This window comes from Clavelina lepadiformis, chromosome 8 (assembly GCF_947623445.1).
Source record: "Clavelina lepadiformis chromosome 8, kaClaLepa1.1, whole genome shotgun sequence".
Taxonomy (NCBI): domain Eukaryota; kingdom Metazoa; phylum Chordata; class Ascidiacea; order Aplousobranchia; family Clavelinidae; genus Clavelina; species Clavelina lepadiformis.
This window is the reverse complement of record NC_135247.1, coordinates 15,310,483-15,330,137: the sequence shown is the minus strand read 5'-3', so window position 1 is coordinate 15,330,137 and position 19,655 is coordinate 15,310,483. Positions and strand designations below refer to the sequence as shown.

At 34.7% G+C, this 19,655-nt stretch overlaps 1 protein-coding gene and 1 pseudogene across 2 annotated transcripts; both read right to left on the bottom strand.

Moving 5' to 3' along the window:
- Positions 1-504: 504 nt before the first annotated feature.
- On the bottom strand, positions 505-6,772 carry LOC143469261 (inorganic pyrophosphatase-like). The gene is made up of 9 exons (XM_076966900.1): positions 6,560-6,772; positions 4,448-4,509; positions 4,083-4,256; positions 3,893-4,006; positions 3,710-3,809; positions 3,263-3,473; positions 3,058-3,127; positions 2,939-2,981; positions 505-742 (listed from the first exon to the last, which is right to left on the bottom strand). The coding sequence occupies exons 1-9, from the start codon at positions 6,741-6,743 to the stop codon at positions 708-710; spliced, it is 993 nt and encodes a 330-aa protein (XP_076823015.1). The 5' UTR covers positions 6,744-6,772; the 3' UTR covers positions 505-707.
- A 2,549-nt stretch (positions 6,773-9,321) lies between these two features.
- LOC143469470 (organic cation transporter protein-like) lies at positions 9,322-19,026 on the bottom strand (annotated as a pseudogene). The gene is made up of 14 exons (XR_013119116.1): positions 18,557-19,026; positions 13,106-13,216; positions 12,706-12,832; positions 12,525-12,628; positions 12,294-12,448; positions 11,904-12,028; positions 11,625-11,816; positions 11,409-11,491; positions 11,263-11,345; positions 10,913-11,066; positions 10,717-10,825; positions 10,450-10,568; positions 10,223-10,337; positions 9,322-10,018 (listed from the first exon to the last, which is right to left on the bottom strand). The product of XR_013119116.1 is annotated as an organic cation transporter protein-like (transcript).
- Positions 19,027-19,655: the final 629 nt, after the last annotated feature.

Below are 19,655 nucleotides of genomic sequence, written 5' to 3'. Positions count from 1 at the left end.
GTAGCATGCTATAGAATTGCAGGCCTAGGTCTTTTCTTAATATGTTAAGGACAAACCTATTTCAGCAGATTGGTGTAAAATTGCCGTTCAGAAAAATGGCAAAATCTTAAAACATTTCCAGAGGGTTTGTTATCATATCATTAAATATTATTTTACATCAACGAAAAATATTACGTCAAATATTATTCAACACAAACGTATTTGACGGACATTGGGCCATGCCCCTCGTCACGAACCCAACTTTTTAGGCCGCAGGTCTATTTACGTTCACTCTTTTTCGTTTATCGTCATTGGCATTTTCTTGTTTGTGACTACTTATTAGCCATGACCTACACAACAAAACATATATAGTCAGACCTCGTTAATCCGAACGCGGAAAAACCGGGACTTGATACTTAAATGACATGAGAAGTTGAGAATTGTTTCTATCACTTGTAAATGTTAAAAAATTTCAGATTCTGACTTCAACGACAATGGTTGAAATCAGAATGACCAGCACACAAATAGCTAGGTAGATGTATTAGCTTAAGCAGTGAAAAACGTACGTGGTAAGTGAACTGTACCGCAAAAGATATGCAAATGTGGATAATAAACGATTACAAAGATTTAAATTAAGCTAAATTTACAAATTTCTCTAATTGGTAAACACGATCGGCGGCAACAACACGAGTATGCAAGTATGGATTGGGAATAAACGTTTGAACGAATCACTCTTCTTCCTTCAAGAAATACCACGCTGAAGCTGAGGACAAGAAATGCAGCAGTGAATATAAACATAGTAGTTACGTCAGTTACGAGCTTATCTCGAATAGATTGAAGAACAATCTCTTTAATCTAGTAAGATTATGTTTAAGCTATGTACAATAACTGATGAAATATTATCAGAGCAAATCAATAATAATAGCGCGTTTGATATAGGTTCCAGATCAGGGTTTCTCAACCGGTGGCCAATGGGTCTCCAGGGGTCACGAGCAGATGCCTCACTAGTGACTTATAGTGTAGTAGGGCAAGACGAGGCAAGGTGGAAGATAAGTTTCTCGTGTTTTGTGCTTGCTGTGCAAAATTAGCGGCGCGAAAGTTACTGCACAAGCAATAGTGAAGTAAAAACTGTTATGCAATTAACAATCTACATTCTACACTTTTTATTGATGAACAGGGAGCTGCGGATTTTAAGGGTCACTGTAAGGGGGCTACGAACCACGAAAGGTTGGGAACCACTGTTCTAGATCGTGCATAATCGCTGTGGATGTGAACGCTTAACTGTCACCAAAACCACCAAGTAAATCTGTCAAACATGGCGAACGACATGCTTTGTAAACTAATGTACACATATAGTATTTTTTAATTCAAGATTTGACGCTTATCATGGCAGAGATTATGAACAACGACTTTTATGCACATTAGTGTGGCCAACTACAGTAGTCGGAGTTACATGACCAGTGTGTGTACAACAACTGCTCGTGAAAAGGTTCAAGTGATACAATTCATTTCTTCATGTTGTCAGACGAATCTGTTTTTACGAAACGTTTCATTAAGCCCTAAAAGCATTTTTAATGCTCATCGATGCACTGCATTGAGATTGATTCCGTCGAGCAAAATGAAAGTATTGGCATTTTTAATACCCGTTATAAATAAAAACTACTTAAATAACAATAACACGGTGATGGTGTTGCACTCAGATGCTGTTGCATTCAGGAGAATTAAACCAAGGTTGCTCCGAACAAATAACACAGCTAATCCAAAACAATAAAATATATAGTTATTATCCAGATGTTTTGGTCGATACGAGCACTTTACTAATTAATAAATCCGGTTTAAAGAAAAGCTTTCGCGTGGCTGGTATTTTCATGAAAATGCGAGGGTGGGAAGCGGAGTTAGCTTCCTTTATTTATATTAATTATTACCAAATTAGTGCAATTTGATTTGGTCTTAATGTATCTGCAGCTTCCAACAGTAGAGCCACTGTCAAGAACTAATTTTTTTACACAAAAACTTATCAAACATAGTTTACCATAAAATGTTTTTAGAGCGTTTATTAGGGAGTTTAGTAGGATGTTTCATTTTTTCACCATTTTGGAATTTAAAGAAGCTTGGGGTCTCCCTAGGCGGTATTTTGGGCACAATGAAAGAATCTCAACTTTTTTTTGATTTATGACGTCATTTTGAGGTTGCACCCCCTTGTTGAAGTTTCAGTGGAGGTGCATTGTTCTAATTTGGCGATATCTTGGTAACCGATTGAGCTAGGGCCATTATCAAGGTGTCAAAAGATGCAGAATGGCTGGTTTCCTATAACCACTCAATACATTTTAATTGCATTTTCGCTCTAGAAAAAAAGTTATTTGAGAAAAACCTAAGTTTTGACATATTTTGTATGTTGGGAACTACATTGTGATTTGCAAACATGGGGCATAGAAACCAAATTATAAAGAAAGCCCAACCTTTTCACCAAAGTAACTGCTAACTACCATAGGGGTAGAAAGACCTAGTCGGTTAATGAAAGATTATAATTTGCCCATTAGCCAATTTCGGCAAAACACTATTTCGTGTTAAGAGAATAATAAATAAGCTTAGAGAAAAAGTAAGCGTCATTTATCTGCCAAACTGACACGTTGGCAGTTTGTTTTGGGCATTTAAACGACTTCTGCAAATGGGAAAGCATAACGGCTAAATGTGCGCCATGGTTACCAATACCTTACATTACACTGTGGATATACAGTATTGATTATCACCAAGGACAAAGACGAGTGTCTTGTTGCTACAAATAATAGTTACTAATTGATTAGAAGTATTTTGTTTAAACTGGATGAGGTCTGCGCAATTAAAAAGATCTTTACGCAGCCAACAAGGGGATGGTAAACCCTAGTTTAAGAAGCCCTGAGCTAACAGCTATAACTGTCGCATGTGTCGACATGAAAACATGTCCTAATATCCAAGATACCTTTTTCATCAGTAATCTCTACAGCAGGCCCAGAAGCTGGATTCTAGAAAATATATTTGCTAAGTTAGAAACTAACAAAAACATTGTATAAATGACATTGTAGAGTTTTTAAAACTTACAGCAGACACGATTTTTGAACACTCAGCCTGGGAAATGTTTTCAGATTTTCCGGAGCGAGTTGAGTTAGTCCTGCATGAAACATTGGCAATAACGTAAAAAAGTCAAAAACATAACAAGTATAGAAATAGAACAATAGGAAGTTTCAAAAATCACCAACCAGCCCCAAAAACGCATTTATATTTTATAATGTCTTTAAATCAGCACCTATCAATATCTCCTTCTGCTTGATCGTCCATCAGCTGATTCCAAAATTTGTGGGTTTCTTCAACCACTCTTTCAGCAAACGAACGATTTTTAAAAGCACCGTCAAAGGCAAAAGAATTGAAGGGCTTTCCATCTGCCCTTTTGTAAACTCTGAACCAGTTTCTGGTGTCGTCCAAGTAACCAGGTAGTAGTGTATCAACATCTGTTATATCTGCATGACAGATGAAAAGTTTCACAACAAAGCAACCAGTTACTCCTACGCTAAAATGTGATGCGTAGATTACAATTGTATTGAAAGTTTGCAAGCTAAGAATTGAGCAAGGACAGAGTATACCACAATAAGCATAAAATTGGTAAGGAATAACTGACACATAACGCAATTACGTTTAACAGAAAAAAAACATCACTTCTAGACATGTAAAGCAGATAGGCAAGATAAGTTTTTACCGTTTAGCTGGTCAGCCAGTGGGTCTTTAACATCAATTGCAATTATTTTCCAGTCAGTTTCGCCTTCATCAATCATAGCAAGAACACCTAAAATTTTCACCTAAAACATAAATGTTATCCGAGTAAGAAAGATGAATCAATTTCAAGAAAAATAACCACTGAATACCAGTACGACGATCTTACTTGAATAACATCGCCTCGCTTTGGAACTCGAGAACCAATTTCGCAAACATCAATGGGGTCATTGTCTCCTGTTTGTTTTGTATCGGGATCAACGTGTTTTGGGTTTTCCCAAGTCTGCGACATACAAAATAGGTCTGCATAGTAACATTGAGAAAAAGCCTAAAACATTAACAACATACCAGAATGGTACCTGGGGAATAGCACCATAGTTCCATATGTAGCCCTTGTAGGGGTAAGTATTTGCAACATATCTTAATTTTCCTTTTTTTACATCTTGTTTGATAGGGTTAAGTGGTTCTTTTGTTGCAATTTCCATTTTACTGTTTGTCCATCTTGGAACTTCTACAACCATGTTGTAGGTTTTCTGAAATAATGTAAGCAATGCATTACAATCAGTTTATAATTATACAAAAGACAAATTTAACCACACAACTTTAACGATCATTACTAATGAATAATTCGCTTAGTCAATTATTGATTTCAGAAGTCTTATCATATGCTAATGATTAATGTGTCGGTCAATTCAAGATGTCATAACTTAAACACATTTCTCACCGGGTTGTCAGTTGCGCAGCATGGTATGTCATGAAAAGGTGAAATGTAATTTCCATTATTTTCTGCATGAAAATACAATGACTATACAATACCAAGATCACACAGATAATGATGTAGAAATGTAACATATTTATCTACACGTGTATGTCAGAACATACCACACAAAACATCATTTCTCACAATACTTCACTAAGTAGGCAAAAAAACATGTTTGAAACACAAAAACCAGTTGAGACTTCTATTGTGTACACTGTCACTTTCATCAAGTGACTTCAGTGCTTATAAATCATTGTTTACTTTGTCATAAATTTCAATATTAAAAGCTAAGGTAATGGCTGAAAAATTTAAAATTTCTTCCTGCTGAGAAATAACTCCTGAGTTTTAAAAATAACAATGACCCAGTTCTGTCCCATTAAACACAAATCAGTTCTTACCTATTCAGTTTTACCTCAATCTAGTTCTTATCTCTTCATCTAGTTCTTCTTACACACATAATCTACAAATGCTAGTTGCTACTGTGTTCTGGTCATATAGAGTTTGACCCTATGTTACCCAGAGAGGAACTTTTATGAACTCCCTCTACTCATCGCTGTGTTTGATGTTATGGTCAGGTCAGCCAGGTTTTGGAGTTGAAGTCAAACCAGGGAGAGCAAAAAATACCTGGTATTCTGGTATAAAGATTATAGCAAATGTTTGGTAAAAATATTTACAAAGTGTTGTAGCTATATCGCTAATGAGGCTACAGTACACGTCAAAATTTGTGTCTTTGCCAGCATGATTTCCCATCAAAAAATTCCATGCTAATTAGTTATGCCAATTTATAAACACACAAAGCAATATTGGTTACTTATATGCCAATTTATAATAAATAAACAAAGAATAGTTACTGCCAACATGATTTCCCATCAAAAACTGTCATACCTACAAGTCTTAACTGCAAACAACTGTTTTAAATAAACAAATTTGTAACAACAATTTGTGTTCCTTATGTAGGTATAATAGCGAGTATATAACTGGTCATAGCGAAAAATGTGGCACCTGAAGGCACAAAACTCATCTACATACCTTTCGAATTTAAATACACGTTTTGACAGTCACACTGATTAGCAAAATTTTCAAACATGCAAAAATCATTTTGTTTGAACGCTAATTTATAATGAATAAACGAAGATTTGAGTTCAGATGTCACACCAAAATTTGTGTCTTTGCACGCCAGTTTTTAGCAAGATTTTGGGTGTGATAAACAATCAAAAATGACAAGTGCAGGCACCGGATGTCCGGTGTACAACACTTTCTTTCTATGCGGGTTTGCACACACGGTTTCTCGTTAAAAACTTGTATTTACTTTTTTGTTTGAGTGACTGGTAATATGTTTTGAATATGTCTGCAACACACCGTCACGTCGAAAACTGCAAAACTAACCATACTGTTTGCTTGTCATGGCACAGACTGCATTTCAGTCATGTTGTACTGTTCATTCATTTATTCATTATATTTTTCGTCATCAATGTGGGCGATGAAAAATTGTACTGATGCAAGAGGTCGCAAACATATTAGCTGTTAATGACAATAATTTCCACAAATTTGACGGGCAAATATGACAAAGCCTCGAGGGCAAAAGTTGTTTATAGCAAATATTCCCTGATTCAAAAAAAGTTAAATTTAGTTTGTTTTATCTAATTTCTTAAACACAATGCCTTTCTTCCTACTGTAAAATTTGCTTTTAGTGCGCCGGATAAATATGCCAATATGCGCAATGCCAAAATTTCTACCATACACCAAATACTTATATAATATAGAATACTTATAATAGAATTTGGCATAACGGCAATTCTGAGCCAAGAAATTGGCGCAAAAGTCAATATATAGTTATATAGTTAAAGTCAATATCAGTTTCTTATAATCATAATCACACAACTCCCCAATGGGGCCTTTTTTGGGTCTCTTGTACCTTTACACTCCCACATCAAGATCGAATATTCTGGAGTTATTAATATTATAAAAGATCCGAAAAGCAAACGTATTTTTTAACATATAGACATTTGTTATAAACAATATCAAACGTTAATCAGACAAGATTGACAAGAAATAGGCCTATACCATTGTACTTACTGTAATACATCCTGTATTCCAGCGTATTAGGAGACCCTCTTTCTTCTATTTGGTACGCCATACTTAGGTATTTACTTGAAGTTAAACTACGGGTAACTGATGGGCTGAACAAGACTCTGTTAATTTGACAAATTCTCCTGGAGGCGTTGAGATACGTGGCGAATTTAGTAGCTGCGGCGGACATTGTCAAACGATAATCACTCGAGTGGAACTTTTGGCACGCATGATCGATCTACAAGGTAAGTTTTATTTTCACACCGACTAAGTTAACGAAGAGGAAGCGTGATAAAATTATAACTTGCTTTTTGGACCTGGGACTCTCCTAATAAATATATTTTAATGGTTTAAAATCGCTATGAAAAATTTTTTGTTATCTTTTATATTGTACCATATCAATATAGCTTTTGCTCACAAAAAACGCTTGAATTAAGATTTAAGTCACGTGATAGTTTTTGGTTTCTTATGGCTATTTTGCTTACCTTTTACCATTGTATACTAAAGTATATGTTTCAGTATACTATGCTTTTACAATGCTGACTTGTTTTGTCTTTGCTTTTTCAATTTTGAGAAACAAAAATTTTTCAAAGTTTGGCTATGTATTGTATTGTAGTATAACTTATTTGTGTTTAGATTTTTGATAGAAAAAGAACAGATACATTGCAATGACACTGTCACGCTAAAATTCTCAGTCGAGGAAACTTCCCGCTTTTACGGCTAGTCACTATAGCCAAGCCTACAATTCTCCAAATACCTCCATTTATCGACAGAATAAAAGCAACACTTTTGTTTAATTCTTATAAAACCTTTATAATTGGGGCACAACTTCATTTTTCGCAATCGCTACCATCACCACAATAACTGTAAAATTAAATAAAAACAGCACGCCACCCACCAAGCTAAGTAAGAGTTGCAATGAACGTTCCTTGCCTCCAGGAGGGAAAGCGTTAATAGGATTCGAGACAATTCGGTACATTACATAAAACATTTAATAAAACGTGAGACTACCAATCAAAACTTAAACACGTGATTAAAAGCAAATAACAGTTTTAACTGTGTGCTTTCTGGATATTACATTGGTACAAAAAGACACGAATGTGAAAAGTCTTACCACAAACTTACCCTAAGTGGATTAGATAATTAATTAATGCATAACTTGGCTTGCAGCAACAAGCAGATACGTAGCAAACATTGGCTTGCGTGAGTGTACGACAAACAAGTTATATATGATGTACAATACCAAATGTTAAAAACGAAAACATATTAAAGCATAAAAAGTACAAAAACAAAAAACAAATATTTCGTCACAACACCACCTATATATACATGACGTATTATGCACTAAGTTTTTGAATGTAACAACAGGGACAGCGAAAATAAAACTAATCCCGGTAAAAAATATTGCAATATTTAATTAATGGTTTTTGTGTTTAGTTTTTGTTTTTGTTTTTTAGTTTTTTGTTATTAATGTTTTTAAGCAAACAAACGATCGGGTGAACTCAAGAGCAAAGCTCGGGTTCATGAGAACACTTAAAAATGGTGACGTTCGTACTGAACGTTCGGACTCGAGATCTGCATGTCCCTAATTTTGATTTGAGTCCTTAGTTTGCCTTATTTTCAACTATTTTAAATGCAGAAAAGTTTCATCTCTCTATCCAGCATCCCAAAGCTGGTGAAGGATATTATGTTTATTACATCCAGTGTTTTGCCACCGACGTATGACACGGATATACCATAAAACAAGGAACCATGAACCGACACGATGTAAAGGAAAAGGGCATTTGATAACCTATAACTTATGTGTTAGCACCTTATCTGGTGAAATATGTTAGTTTAGAAATGCTGTAGTGGTGTATTGATGGTTTATTATTTTCTCGAATAACAATCAATTATAACCTAGCTTAAGTCATTTTGGCAAATGGTCGACCAGTTTGGGTTAATATTGGTCACATTTGAACGATAGTTCAAAAATTTCTTCGAAAATTGTTTGGTTCAAAGTTGGTATACAGAAAATCTTACATTATTCCCAGTTTTACTTATTTTCGGTTTCAAATCGATGGTACCCGGCCACATAGAACGGGCCTGCACAAAATACGGCCCACGCAACCTTTTAATGAGACCCACGATGAAATAACATTTCAATTTTTCCTAACTCGGCCATATCTCTTCTTCGACTATATCGCATTGTATATACACGTTACAATGGTTACATCCACGTTAGTATGAGGCCCGCGAAAAATAGTTTTTCTTGTTGCGGTCCTTGCACCATTTTGAGTTGTGCACGCCTGACATAGAGCATATTTTGTCATTTGCGCTATGATAAACCATTTGATCATTCCAGTATCATTTATTTCAGTATCATCATATTTGATCATTCCAGTATCATTTATTTCAGTATCAGCATATTTGATCATTCCAGTATCATTTATTTCAGTATCATCATATTTGATCATTCCAGTATCATTTATTTCAGTATCATCATATTTGATCATTTCAGTATCATTTATTTCAGTATCATCATATTTGATCATTCCAGTATCATTTATTTCAGTATCATCATATTTGATCATTCCAGTATCATTTATTTCAGTATCATCATATTTGATCATTTCAGTATCATTTATTTCAGTATCATCATATTTGATCATTCCAGTATCATTTATTTCAGTATCATCATATTTGATCATTTCAGTATCATTTATTTCAGTATCATCATATTTGATCATTTCAGTATCATTTATTTCAGTATCATCATATTTGATCATTCCAGTATCATTTGATAAAATATCCAGTGCCTGACATCTCATGTCAGTTTTGCTTTTCATGAAATGTGAAAAGATAAAACAAAAAACCCAGAAACAGTTGTTGTAATGAGAAAAACTCACAAGTTTAATAATTGTACAAACTAATTGACTAATCGACTAGCTATACACTACTGTACATATAAAAGTACGTTTACTTTCTTTTATAATTAATAAAAGAACACATAAACAATGTAGGCAACTTTGTAAAAGTTTAAAATTTTTTCGTAAGTTGCTAACGTATAGTGCAAACTGCAAATAATGACATAAATACAAAATATTATTATAGCTTCTTCGATATACGCGTTTAAAACTTACAACTATATAACGTCACGCTTGCTTACGGCAAGTAGTCCTAAATGCAAGTCCTATTCCGCAATAGGTTGGTCCGTTTGAAAGCAAAAAATCCATTTGTCAATAACTTGGTCTTTCAATGAAAGTTTATAATTATATAACAAATTATGATTTAGTAATCAATGTGCCACTTGAGTCGTCAATATAGAAAAATAATAGAAGGTGACACATTTCGAAACAAATTTACAAATATGCTCGTTAAGAAACCACAGCTATTTTTTCAAAAGACACATTTGAAACTTAGATTTTTGTCATTTGATCTTGAAATGCGTCGTTGTCATATTCAGTTGAAATTGGCTCAGTTTTACTGTTGATAGAAACGAAAAAACATAAGACTGGTAATATTAAAAAATTTTGAAGCAGATAAAATAACTACAGCTTTTGGGAATAAAGCTGCTGCAGACAACTGTGTTAATCATTCTCAAAAAACCCTTGGTCATGATTTTTCAATGCAAATATTAGCATAGTAATCTATTATCTAAGCTATTTTACTAATAAACTATTGTCTTACTCGTTTGTTTTATTGTTTCCATTTTTATAAAACTCGATTGCTTCCTCCAGTGTTTCCATCATTGGGTGATGATTAGTTTCAGGAAAAGCTAGCGACAAGAGTGCAGCTGCAATGCCTAAACAATTGTAATCGTTACAAGTAAACTATAAAAAACAATCAAAAATCAAAAATTACAAAATGGTTAAAGTGTAATATAGGGTAGATAGTCCTCTTACATACGAGCTTACCGAACACGCCAAATATAGTATTGGGAAGCCAGGCAACATAGTCTTGTAGAGAAATCACAAACGGGCAAACAATTCCTCCGACACGGGACGCCATGGAACCTACACCGACCCCATTACTCCTATCCAATGTTTAATTGTTACATGTTTAAGAAATTTGACATAATCTGACGCGACTCAAACTGACAAACTATATTAACTACTTGCATTATCGTCAAAAATGGTAATAAATCAGCAAAATGCAAACACAAAAAATATTGTAGCTTATACCGGAGTACGGTTGGGTACAATTCGGAAGTAAAATTGTAAATAACTGCAAACGAACCGGATATACCAATTTTTCCAACAAAAGCAAAAGCAACACCGAGCGTAATAAGACCTATAAAAGATCAAAGCTTTTGTTTGTTTTACAGCTGTTTATGATGAAGAGAAAAATAACAAATGCTTTCAGTAAATGTGAGTATACTTTGATTGTTCCCAGCATACTCATTTACAATTACACTTGCTAACAAGCCTATTCCAGCCACAAATAATAGAGCTGACAACATGATTCTTCTTCCGAGACGGTCCAGCAATAGCAAACAAATAAATAATAAAAGAAGTGATTTCCATCACACCATCTTTAAAAAACAACTGGCATTATGTAGGGGACATATAAAGGCATTATTATACAAGAACTTCATATAACAGAGTAACCTATACTGTACATGGCACTATAGTTTGCTATTACGATTCAAATAGTTTACAAACCTTAAGGCATTGTCGTAATATTTAATAAAAATAACACCGATATGATTTAAAACTGCTTTCTCTTACTTAATGTATTGTTAAGGTAAAGGTCTCCAGCCAAAGCACCAGCATTCAAAGACACTCCATAGTAAACTAAGCTATTGACAAACCTGAAAAGAAAAGTTTATTGCAATCTAGAAGATAAATGTATTCATATTATAAATCAAACTTACCAGTTAAACATTACGTTTAAAGTAATGAGCAACGTTTTTTTGTCCCGGAATAAATCAATAAAGGTGTGTTTCTTTGTTGAAACCTGTTTTAAACATATATAGCACTACAGTATATATGAAGTAAATTTGTGGAAAATTATCAAATTAGTTTTTGGTAAGACAATTGTAGGGTATAGCATCAAAATTCAAACCGGTATATTTTAAGTTGGTTAAAACCTCTTTTTGGTCTTTTTCATCAACGACTTTTTCCCAAAAGTTTTCTGGAATATTTTTTCGATTTATGCGAGCCATAAGTTTAGAAACTTTAATTCCAGCCTTTGTTTTGCTTTTTGCGAAAAGCCACCGTGGAGATTCTGGGATCATCAGGGCAAAAATGAGAAATGGTAGGCTGAGAAGAGTCACCACCAACTGCAAACGACACAGTTTTTCTTCATGCAATTGAGAAGCAAAGCAAAGTGATTCATCAAACGTAAAAACGGGTTGTTAATGTCCTACCATGATATCGTGCCAATTTCTCCAGTTATATGCGACACCACCGAGAATCATGTATCCCAACGGGAATGCAATCTGGTAGCAAATACCAAATGTCGTCCTCCATTTTTCTCCAGTTACCTCCATGACTGTCGAACATTAAAATTTAATATTTTTACAAATTTATAAAGAAGCAGTAGCTTAGCTGTGGATCACTGAAAATTTGTTTTAAGTCATAAACAAAATTCGTGACAGGAATACAGGAATACTTGCACAAACTGTTTCTAAATAAGCTTCGTAACAAAGTAAACAATTTCAATGGGGAGAATACATTTTATGAAATATATCATAACACTATATTGCAGTTAAGTAATTTATCTCAATTGAGTTAGTGCTTTGTCAAAGAAACTCAGCTGTAGACGAAAGTTCCCAATGTGGAGCCATACGCAAATGCGGCAATCCCAACTCGAAGAACCATGTATACCGCCACTGAGTGAGAGAAGCTGAGTCCAAACATGCAAGCCAGGCAACCGGTAAAAGTGATAACACAGCAAAGTTTTCTTCCAAACCTGAGCAAGATCTTAAATAGTTGATAGCTTAATATCTAATCTAACTTATGAACTTCTGCTTTTACCTACAACTTACGCGTCTGCAAAGTTGCCAAAAGCGAAGGATCCAATAAGCATTCCAAGATAGTACAAAGAGGTAGCAAGGGTGTTCAAGTATTTGTTGTCACATACCAAGTCAAACTAAAAAAATAGTTTGGTTAATCAAAAGTATCCGAAAATGACAGCTTTGTTACTCAAATAAAACCTAAATGCTGTACCTCTGTAACTACAGTTTCTGTCAGAACAGTGGTGTCGTAATGATAACCCCTGTCACAGGCAATTAGTCCGTTTGTTTGGTTAATGCAAGTTAAGTTTAAAGCACACGATTCCAAGTTCTGGTCATATCTGAAAGCCAAAAAATATATGACCTATACAGTGGTTTTCTCAGCTCCATACAAATACAAAATTCTTAACTGGAGATGGCAAAGCCAGTTATTCTTTCAGACTCAAATTTGAGTGGCGACGCATCCGATGGGATATAAGAACGAGAGTTGTTATGCAGAAAACTGTCGGTACGTTTATTGCAAAGTAATATTTGAATTGAACCACTGAGGTTTGTGAAGGCGATACACATACGCTTGTCTACAATCTTCTTCAATCATATTATAGTTAATTTACCTGTAACATCCGTCATACGATCCTTTAGTATAAGGCGTGGTAAGATTCAGAATCCCAGCTTCAGTCAAGTTAGGAAAGGCTGTTGCGTTGTCCAATGGTGGAACCTTACATCTAAAACGATAAAAATTGTGTTGTAAAACATAGTCGATCGTTGCATAACAAACAGTTTTTTGTACTATTATTTTAAAAAAAACAAGCAACTTTTTTCGGAGTTTTATATTGGTAAGAGCAATTAACTCCAATCAGAGTGTTAGAAGTATTAGTCTAGTTTTAGGTTGAATGTGTATGTCGTGGCACTTCGAGTAACCACATTAAATAATCGATTTTCAGAGCATGAATGAGAAAGACCTTGTTCATGGGTGTTGTGGGTTGGAATAAGAACATGGTCGTGTAGACGATTATATCATTACGACAAATAAACTGCTGCATTGCGAGCTTGTATTAAAGATGTAGGCCTAGTAACATGTATATTAAAGATGCAGTAACATGTTGCTTTTAAATGTTAGCAGTTACAGCTCTACCTAACTGGCGTTAAGTTATACAGTTTTCGGTCCCCTGCAGGTTACTTATTCAGTTATTTAGTCAAAACGTAAAGCTGGTTACTGGTTCCTTGGTAACTTATTCAGTTTCATAGTCTTCGTGGTCGTGATTTTAAGTGCAGTACTGTAGTTGTAATTGTAAACGTTAGAGTTTGCTGATGCTTTGTTTGTTTCCATTTGAAGCAGAGAAGTCGTCCGTTTCGTCTTCGCATTTAATTATACATTTGAAGGCTGTCTGTTTGGAAAGATTGTTAAAACAGATCCCATTGCCCTGATGAAGTTAACCGGAATGGGTCAATAAAACGTCGGCAGACAATAACGTTCTGTATTCACCAGTAATGCCTTATATTTGAAGATCCCTTTTAATTTAACTGGTAAGCACCTGTGTAAAAATTATTATAGAAATTTTACCGCGCTTTAGAAATTGGAACCTTTACGTGCTAATGCTAGGCTTATAATACTGTTACCTATAGCCTATTGTTAATTCACAGTCTGGAGCTGGTAATTCTGTTACCTTATCAAACAATGACGGAAATCTTCGCAAGTTATTAATGAAGGGGTCCGCTCCCCCGAATAATTTTGAACTTACATGGTCTAAACTGCATAAAATTTTGCTTTTCTTTCATAAAACAAACTGCCTGAGATTTGTTTGTGCATTTCGTTTGTCATAACCATAACCATCTCATAACCACCTTTGTTTGGTTCTAAACAATCTCATTAATTGCAATTTTCCTGGTTGTTCTTAAAATCGTAATATTAACTAGCCAAACTAATAATTGTAATTTCGCCTCAAAACATAAAAAACGTTGTCGTATTTGTATTATGGCCGTGATATACCGGCTTTAATCCCGCAAAAGTAATTAATTTGCTGACTTGTTTTAGGTAACACATTATACTGTATGTGCAATAGGTTTCGGCTTTCAAATTTTATCCAACGTGACAAATATTTGGAAAAAGAAAATTACACTATAGATCCCCTCCAACAAAAGTATTGCGGGGGCAGGCATATTCTCACCGAATCCTCCAGGATTTTGGCCCATGTTATGAAAACTGACTCTGGGCCTGTAATAGCTCGATAAAAATTTGCGAATTATCTAAACGTTTGTGTACCTTATGTATTCTCTGCTGATACTGGCTTTAATCTGTAGAAACCACTGTAATTCTGGAGCGCCGGCCTGTGTTCGATGCTGCACGCTGAGCGTGTTGCAAGAATAAACAAAACTCGATCCGTCGTTAATTCTACTGGCTTGTGTGGTGCCCAGGCTTGCAGTACGTTAAAACCGTTACCAAAGTTCTTTGTACCAAGGTCATAGTCAGTAAGCCTTCGCTGCACTGCCAATGTTCTTGAGTCAGTTTTTCTCCGATAAAGTAGGCAGTGAAACAGTACCAAGGTAAAAAAATTGCATTACGGTTCATTTCAATGTGATATAGATAAATTAGCTTATATAAACTCAGTTTGCGTCTAATAATAATTAAATCGGTAATTATGTCTTTAGGCTACTTTACTGATTTATTGTTGTCGTTTTTTTTTTTGCGAAATAATGGCGTCTGCTATAATTGTCATTGCATATAAATTCTCCATATTTTCATACCACATTGGTTTGATTAATTGACAGCCAATTAAATAAAATTTATATGTAGCTTAGTTATAATTCCAGGCGAGGCCCTTTTTTAAACCCAATAATCGACACAATACGATTGTTTGCTTCAAGCTTAAATAGCTTCAAATACGTATATATAAAAAACAGTGCCATTTTTGTATTTATATTAATATATTTAATATTTTTAAATGTTTTTTAGTTTTTGTAAACAGTATTTGGTCTGATAGAAATTAATTGTAATCTATTTGAATTTATCTTAATTTTTTTAAATTTCTTTTGAACTTTTTATAGTGTTTTTCAATTAACATGAATTTAAATGAAAACACATAAGTTGGTATAAATTTATTTGAATTTACCCTAAATTTTATGATTTTGTTTTAAATCATTGTTTTTAGAACAAGTACCTGACTTTATGGGTAAACCATTTTAATTGGAAATAAGTAACAAGGAAACCTGTAACCGGTTTCACGTTTTGCATATAACTACCCATAGTTACTTATTCGTACTATAGTAGTAACTATGGCAGGGAACAGGTAACTACAGCTTCACGCTCCGGTATCTAACAATTAAACTTGACCGTGCAAGTTAATGCCAGTTTCTAATCTGGGTCAACGCATCAATCACGTGGCTTTAGCCACATCATACGTCATACATTTCCGCTGATTGCGAAAGGTGTTTCCAGGCAAACAAATCTGAAATTATCCTGGAAACACATGTAGAGAATGTCGATTAATTAATTAATTACACTGGCCTGCATTTTTCAACTTCAAAATTTTTTTTTCACTAAAAACATGCAAATATAGCTAATTTTGGGGCGCTGATTCCAAATCTGTGGTCCGTTTTATTCTAGCACATCAGGTTTTTGAGATAACTGTTACACGTCATATAGCGTTTTTGGTGAATAATCGCAAATAAATTACAAGCTTCACTCGAAAAAATTCACAGTTTGCACAGAATTGTTACACATCTTTGTCTTCTTATGATAAAACAATAAAGATTTTTGAAATATGACAGCAATAACGATATAATCCAGTAAAATGATTATTATTGAAAGCACAGCGGTTCACTACCTCGGTATCTATTTTATTGAAAATGCGCGTCTACCTGATTTTCTCTCATATTTAGTAGAGTCTTCACTTTTAAGACACCAGCAGTAGTCAGCAATCATGCTGACATTCGACTTACCCTGATAGCGTTCCTCCATCACCATTATCTCCCGGTGAAAACGTTCACCTTGTTCCTCACTAAACGTCCCACAGTTATCTGGAAAGTAGTCTAGGTGGGAGGGTAAAAAGTGCATTTTGACGCTCATTCTACCCCCAAGTTTTTGTAAGGCATCGAGCATATCTGTAATAAGCTGTTTGTAATTGGAGGCTCTGTTATTTCCATGGAAATGCTGGATAACAGCTTTTAACCCCTTCCAGGCTTGCAATTCCGTTATAGACTTTTTTTTCGAAATCTTCATCCTTCAACAGTTCTCTGATTTGAGGTCCAGTGAAAATACCTGCTTGCAGCTTAGCTTCGGATAAAGACGAAAACTTTTCTTGCTAGTACCTAAATCCTTCTCCGTATTTGTCCATACCTTTCACAAAGTTTTTCATGCACTCAAACTTGATGTGCAAGGGCGGTAAAAAAACTTTTGCTGGAGCAACAAGAGGATGTGCCTTCACATTCTTAGATCTAGGCAGAAACTCATCTCTTGCTGGCCACAATTTCCGAGTAAAGTGGGAAGTATCCGCCCTACTGTCCCAGAGATAAAGAAAACAGGGAAATTTAGTGTAGTATAGTATGAGAACTACAACTTTTAAATCAGCACATATCAAGCAGTTATGCTCTTGGTACTTTATCATTTGCAACAGAATTTCTATGTTTTCATACGTTTCTGACATCACAGTAGAATGTGCAACAGGTACTGATGGCACAGTTTGCCCATTGTACCACAACACAGCTTTCATGCTCGTCTTCCAAGAATCTATGAACAGTCTCCAATGTTCTGCTGAATATGATATCCTAAATGTTTCAACTAAACCCTGAACATTCTTCCAATAAACCAGAGTATTTTTTTTACTAAAAATTCTATAAAATTTTCTTTCTGTGGCGGTACCACGCAAAACTTGTACCCTTTTCTAGAAGATTCTTTTCCTTTAATCTTGATGCTAGAAGTTGTGCATATTCTTTTGAAAGATATAACTCTCTTGTGAGATCATTCAGCTGAGTTTGTGAAAACAGCTTTGGAGAGTCATTGTTTATTCCTTCCTGATAGTGCTCTCCATCACCTGCACTTCTTTCAGATTCTGAGGAGCTTTGCATCTCTGTTAGAGGATTCGGCACAGGAATTTCATCACAATGTAGTACCGGCCTCAATGCTGCCTTTAAATTAGGGTACTTGATATTGGATTTGTTTCTTCTGTTAAACCCCTTAATACACCATACAAAAGTAACAGTCATTGCGATGTTTTTTTTGCTCCCTACATACCGTAGGGACGCCAAAGGGAAGGCTCTTGAGTTTTTTCTGGTACCACATACGTAGCTTTGATGCACATACGTAGCTCGTTGTGATAACAAAATTTATCTTGATAAATTATATCCTTTTGACAAAAAAGTGGGTAGTTAAACGTAAAAGCGAAAAATTATGCGGTTTTTCGACCGTAACTTTAAAACCTGATGTGACAGGCAAAAAAGGATGGCATTTTTGAAATCAGCGCACCAAAATTAGCTAGAAAACGTTGGCATCATACAAAATAAAATTTTCATGCAGACCAGTGTTATTAATGTGGACAAAGAAATCTTAAAAATGGTTTTTCTCTTCGAGTTTTATCTAATCCAATACGTTTTTTAGCTGCTCCGTGTTTTGTTTTCGACTCGAATTTCTTAACCATAACCTTTAAAGCGTGGAAATTTTAAACAACTTTGTTTGTCGTGTCTATATTCAATCGTCATAAGTGATCGTGAGTGCAAATAGGTTTACAACTTTAACAAAAGCTTAAGTGGATACCTTAATTTTTATCCAGAGACTGATAAAAATCTATGCACGATAATATTAACGCGGCGATTTCTCAGCGCTTAAACCCGGTTAAATGAGCTTTTATTCCTGCTGTTTCCAACGGATACAAGTTTTGCTTAGTTCAGTTATATACTGCTCGAGTTAACTCCGGTATACTATAATTAAAAGTAAAACATGTTAGGTGCTTTGTCCATTGGTATTACGTATCGCTGCCGATGTCCAAATCCAAATTGCTTGCTTATAATAGATAAAAGTAGAAATAGATTTAAATAAATTAACAACCCTGAGATATTTTTGTATTACTTACCTCATGTCTGGTGTATAGGCAATGAATACTGTGGCCAGCGCATTGAACCCGGCTGGGATGTTGAAATATGCATAAAGGCACAATAAGATAACTTGCGCGGCACCAATTTCACCGACATGTTCAAGAACAGTTTCGAATTGAATCATTATACTTTTTTTATCTATACTAGAAGTCTATACTAGGCACGAAGATCTTGTTCAGATATTTTCAACGCTATTATGAGTTTACTAATCCTAAAACTCGTGTTGGTTAAGAAAAAGCTTAGCCGGCACAATTATTGCAACTACACAGCTGTTTTATGCTCACGTCATTTCCTTCTTGTTTGGATAAATGCAACCTTAGAATAGAACGTGGTACATCTCAATACATGACGCTAATTCTTTTCAAGATGACAAAACTTCTCGATTTCATTTAGTTGTAAATCCCAATTCTCGAGACGACAATTAATTTCAGCATAGAAAGATAATATTTGACCAGGTGAATGAAGACTACAACGCTTTGTTTGGCACCAAAACAGTGCATATAGAACAAGTATTTCTATCCTTTCTTTGGAACCACTTTTGGAAGTAAGGACAATACAACAAAAGGCTTTGCTCATTGTGCATGTAGACTGAAGCACTACTGACTCAGAACGCAAGTATATTTAGCGGAGGTCTGTATTAATCACGTTGATGTCCTGAGTTTTGATATTATAAAACTATAGCGAATAATTTTTAACAAATTGCAAGATTTTTTGTAGCTTAACCCATGCGACCTCAAACCGATGCTATATTTTTTTTTAAATTCAGTAACAAAGTTTTTGCATCAAAATTGCAAACCATTTCTTTTAATATCAGTTTCCTTTCAGTAATTACTTACACTGTTAAAACAATTTTGTAAAATTTACCCCTTAAGTCTTGGCAGCACTTTTTACAAAAATTATTGTAAATTTTCCTCTAAAAACATTGTAAATATTACTAATTGCTTTCTTCGCAAATTTTCCGATGTTTACCTGTAAAATCTACGTAGTATGGTTTGTAATATTTACTTACTAAACATGGAAATTTTGTTGGTTTAATATAGAAAAATTTACATGGTTAGGTGGTATTTTTGATATGAA

Coding starts and splice junctions, on each gene's coding strand:
- LOC143469261 (XM_076966900.1), bottom strand. CDS start 6,743: ATGTCCGCCGCAGCTACTAAATTCGCCACGTATCTCAACGCCTCCAGG. Junction 4,257..4,447: donor GCTGCGCAACTGACAACCCG/GTGAGAAATGTG, acceptor ACATTATTTCAG/AAAACCTACAACATGGTTGT. Junction 3,474..3,709: donor ACTGGCTGACCAGCTAAACG/GTAAAAACTTAT, acceptor TCTGTCATGCAG/ATATAACAGATGTTGATACA.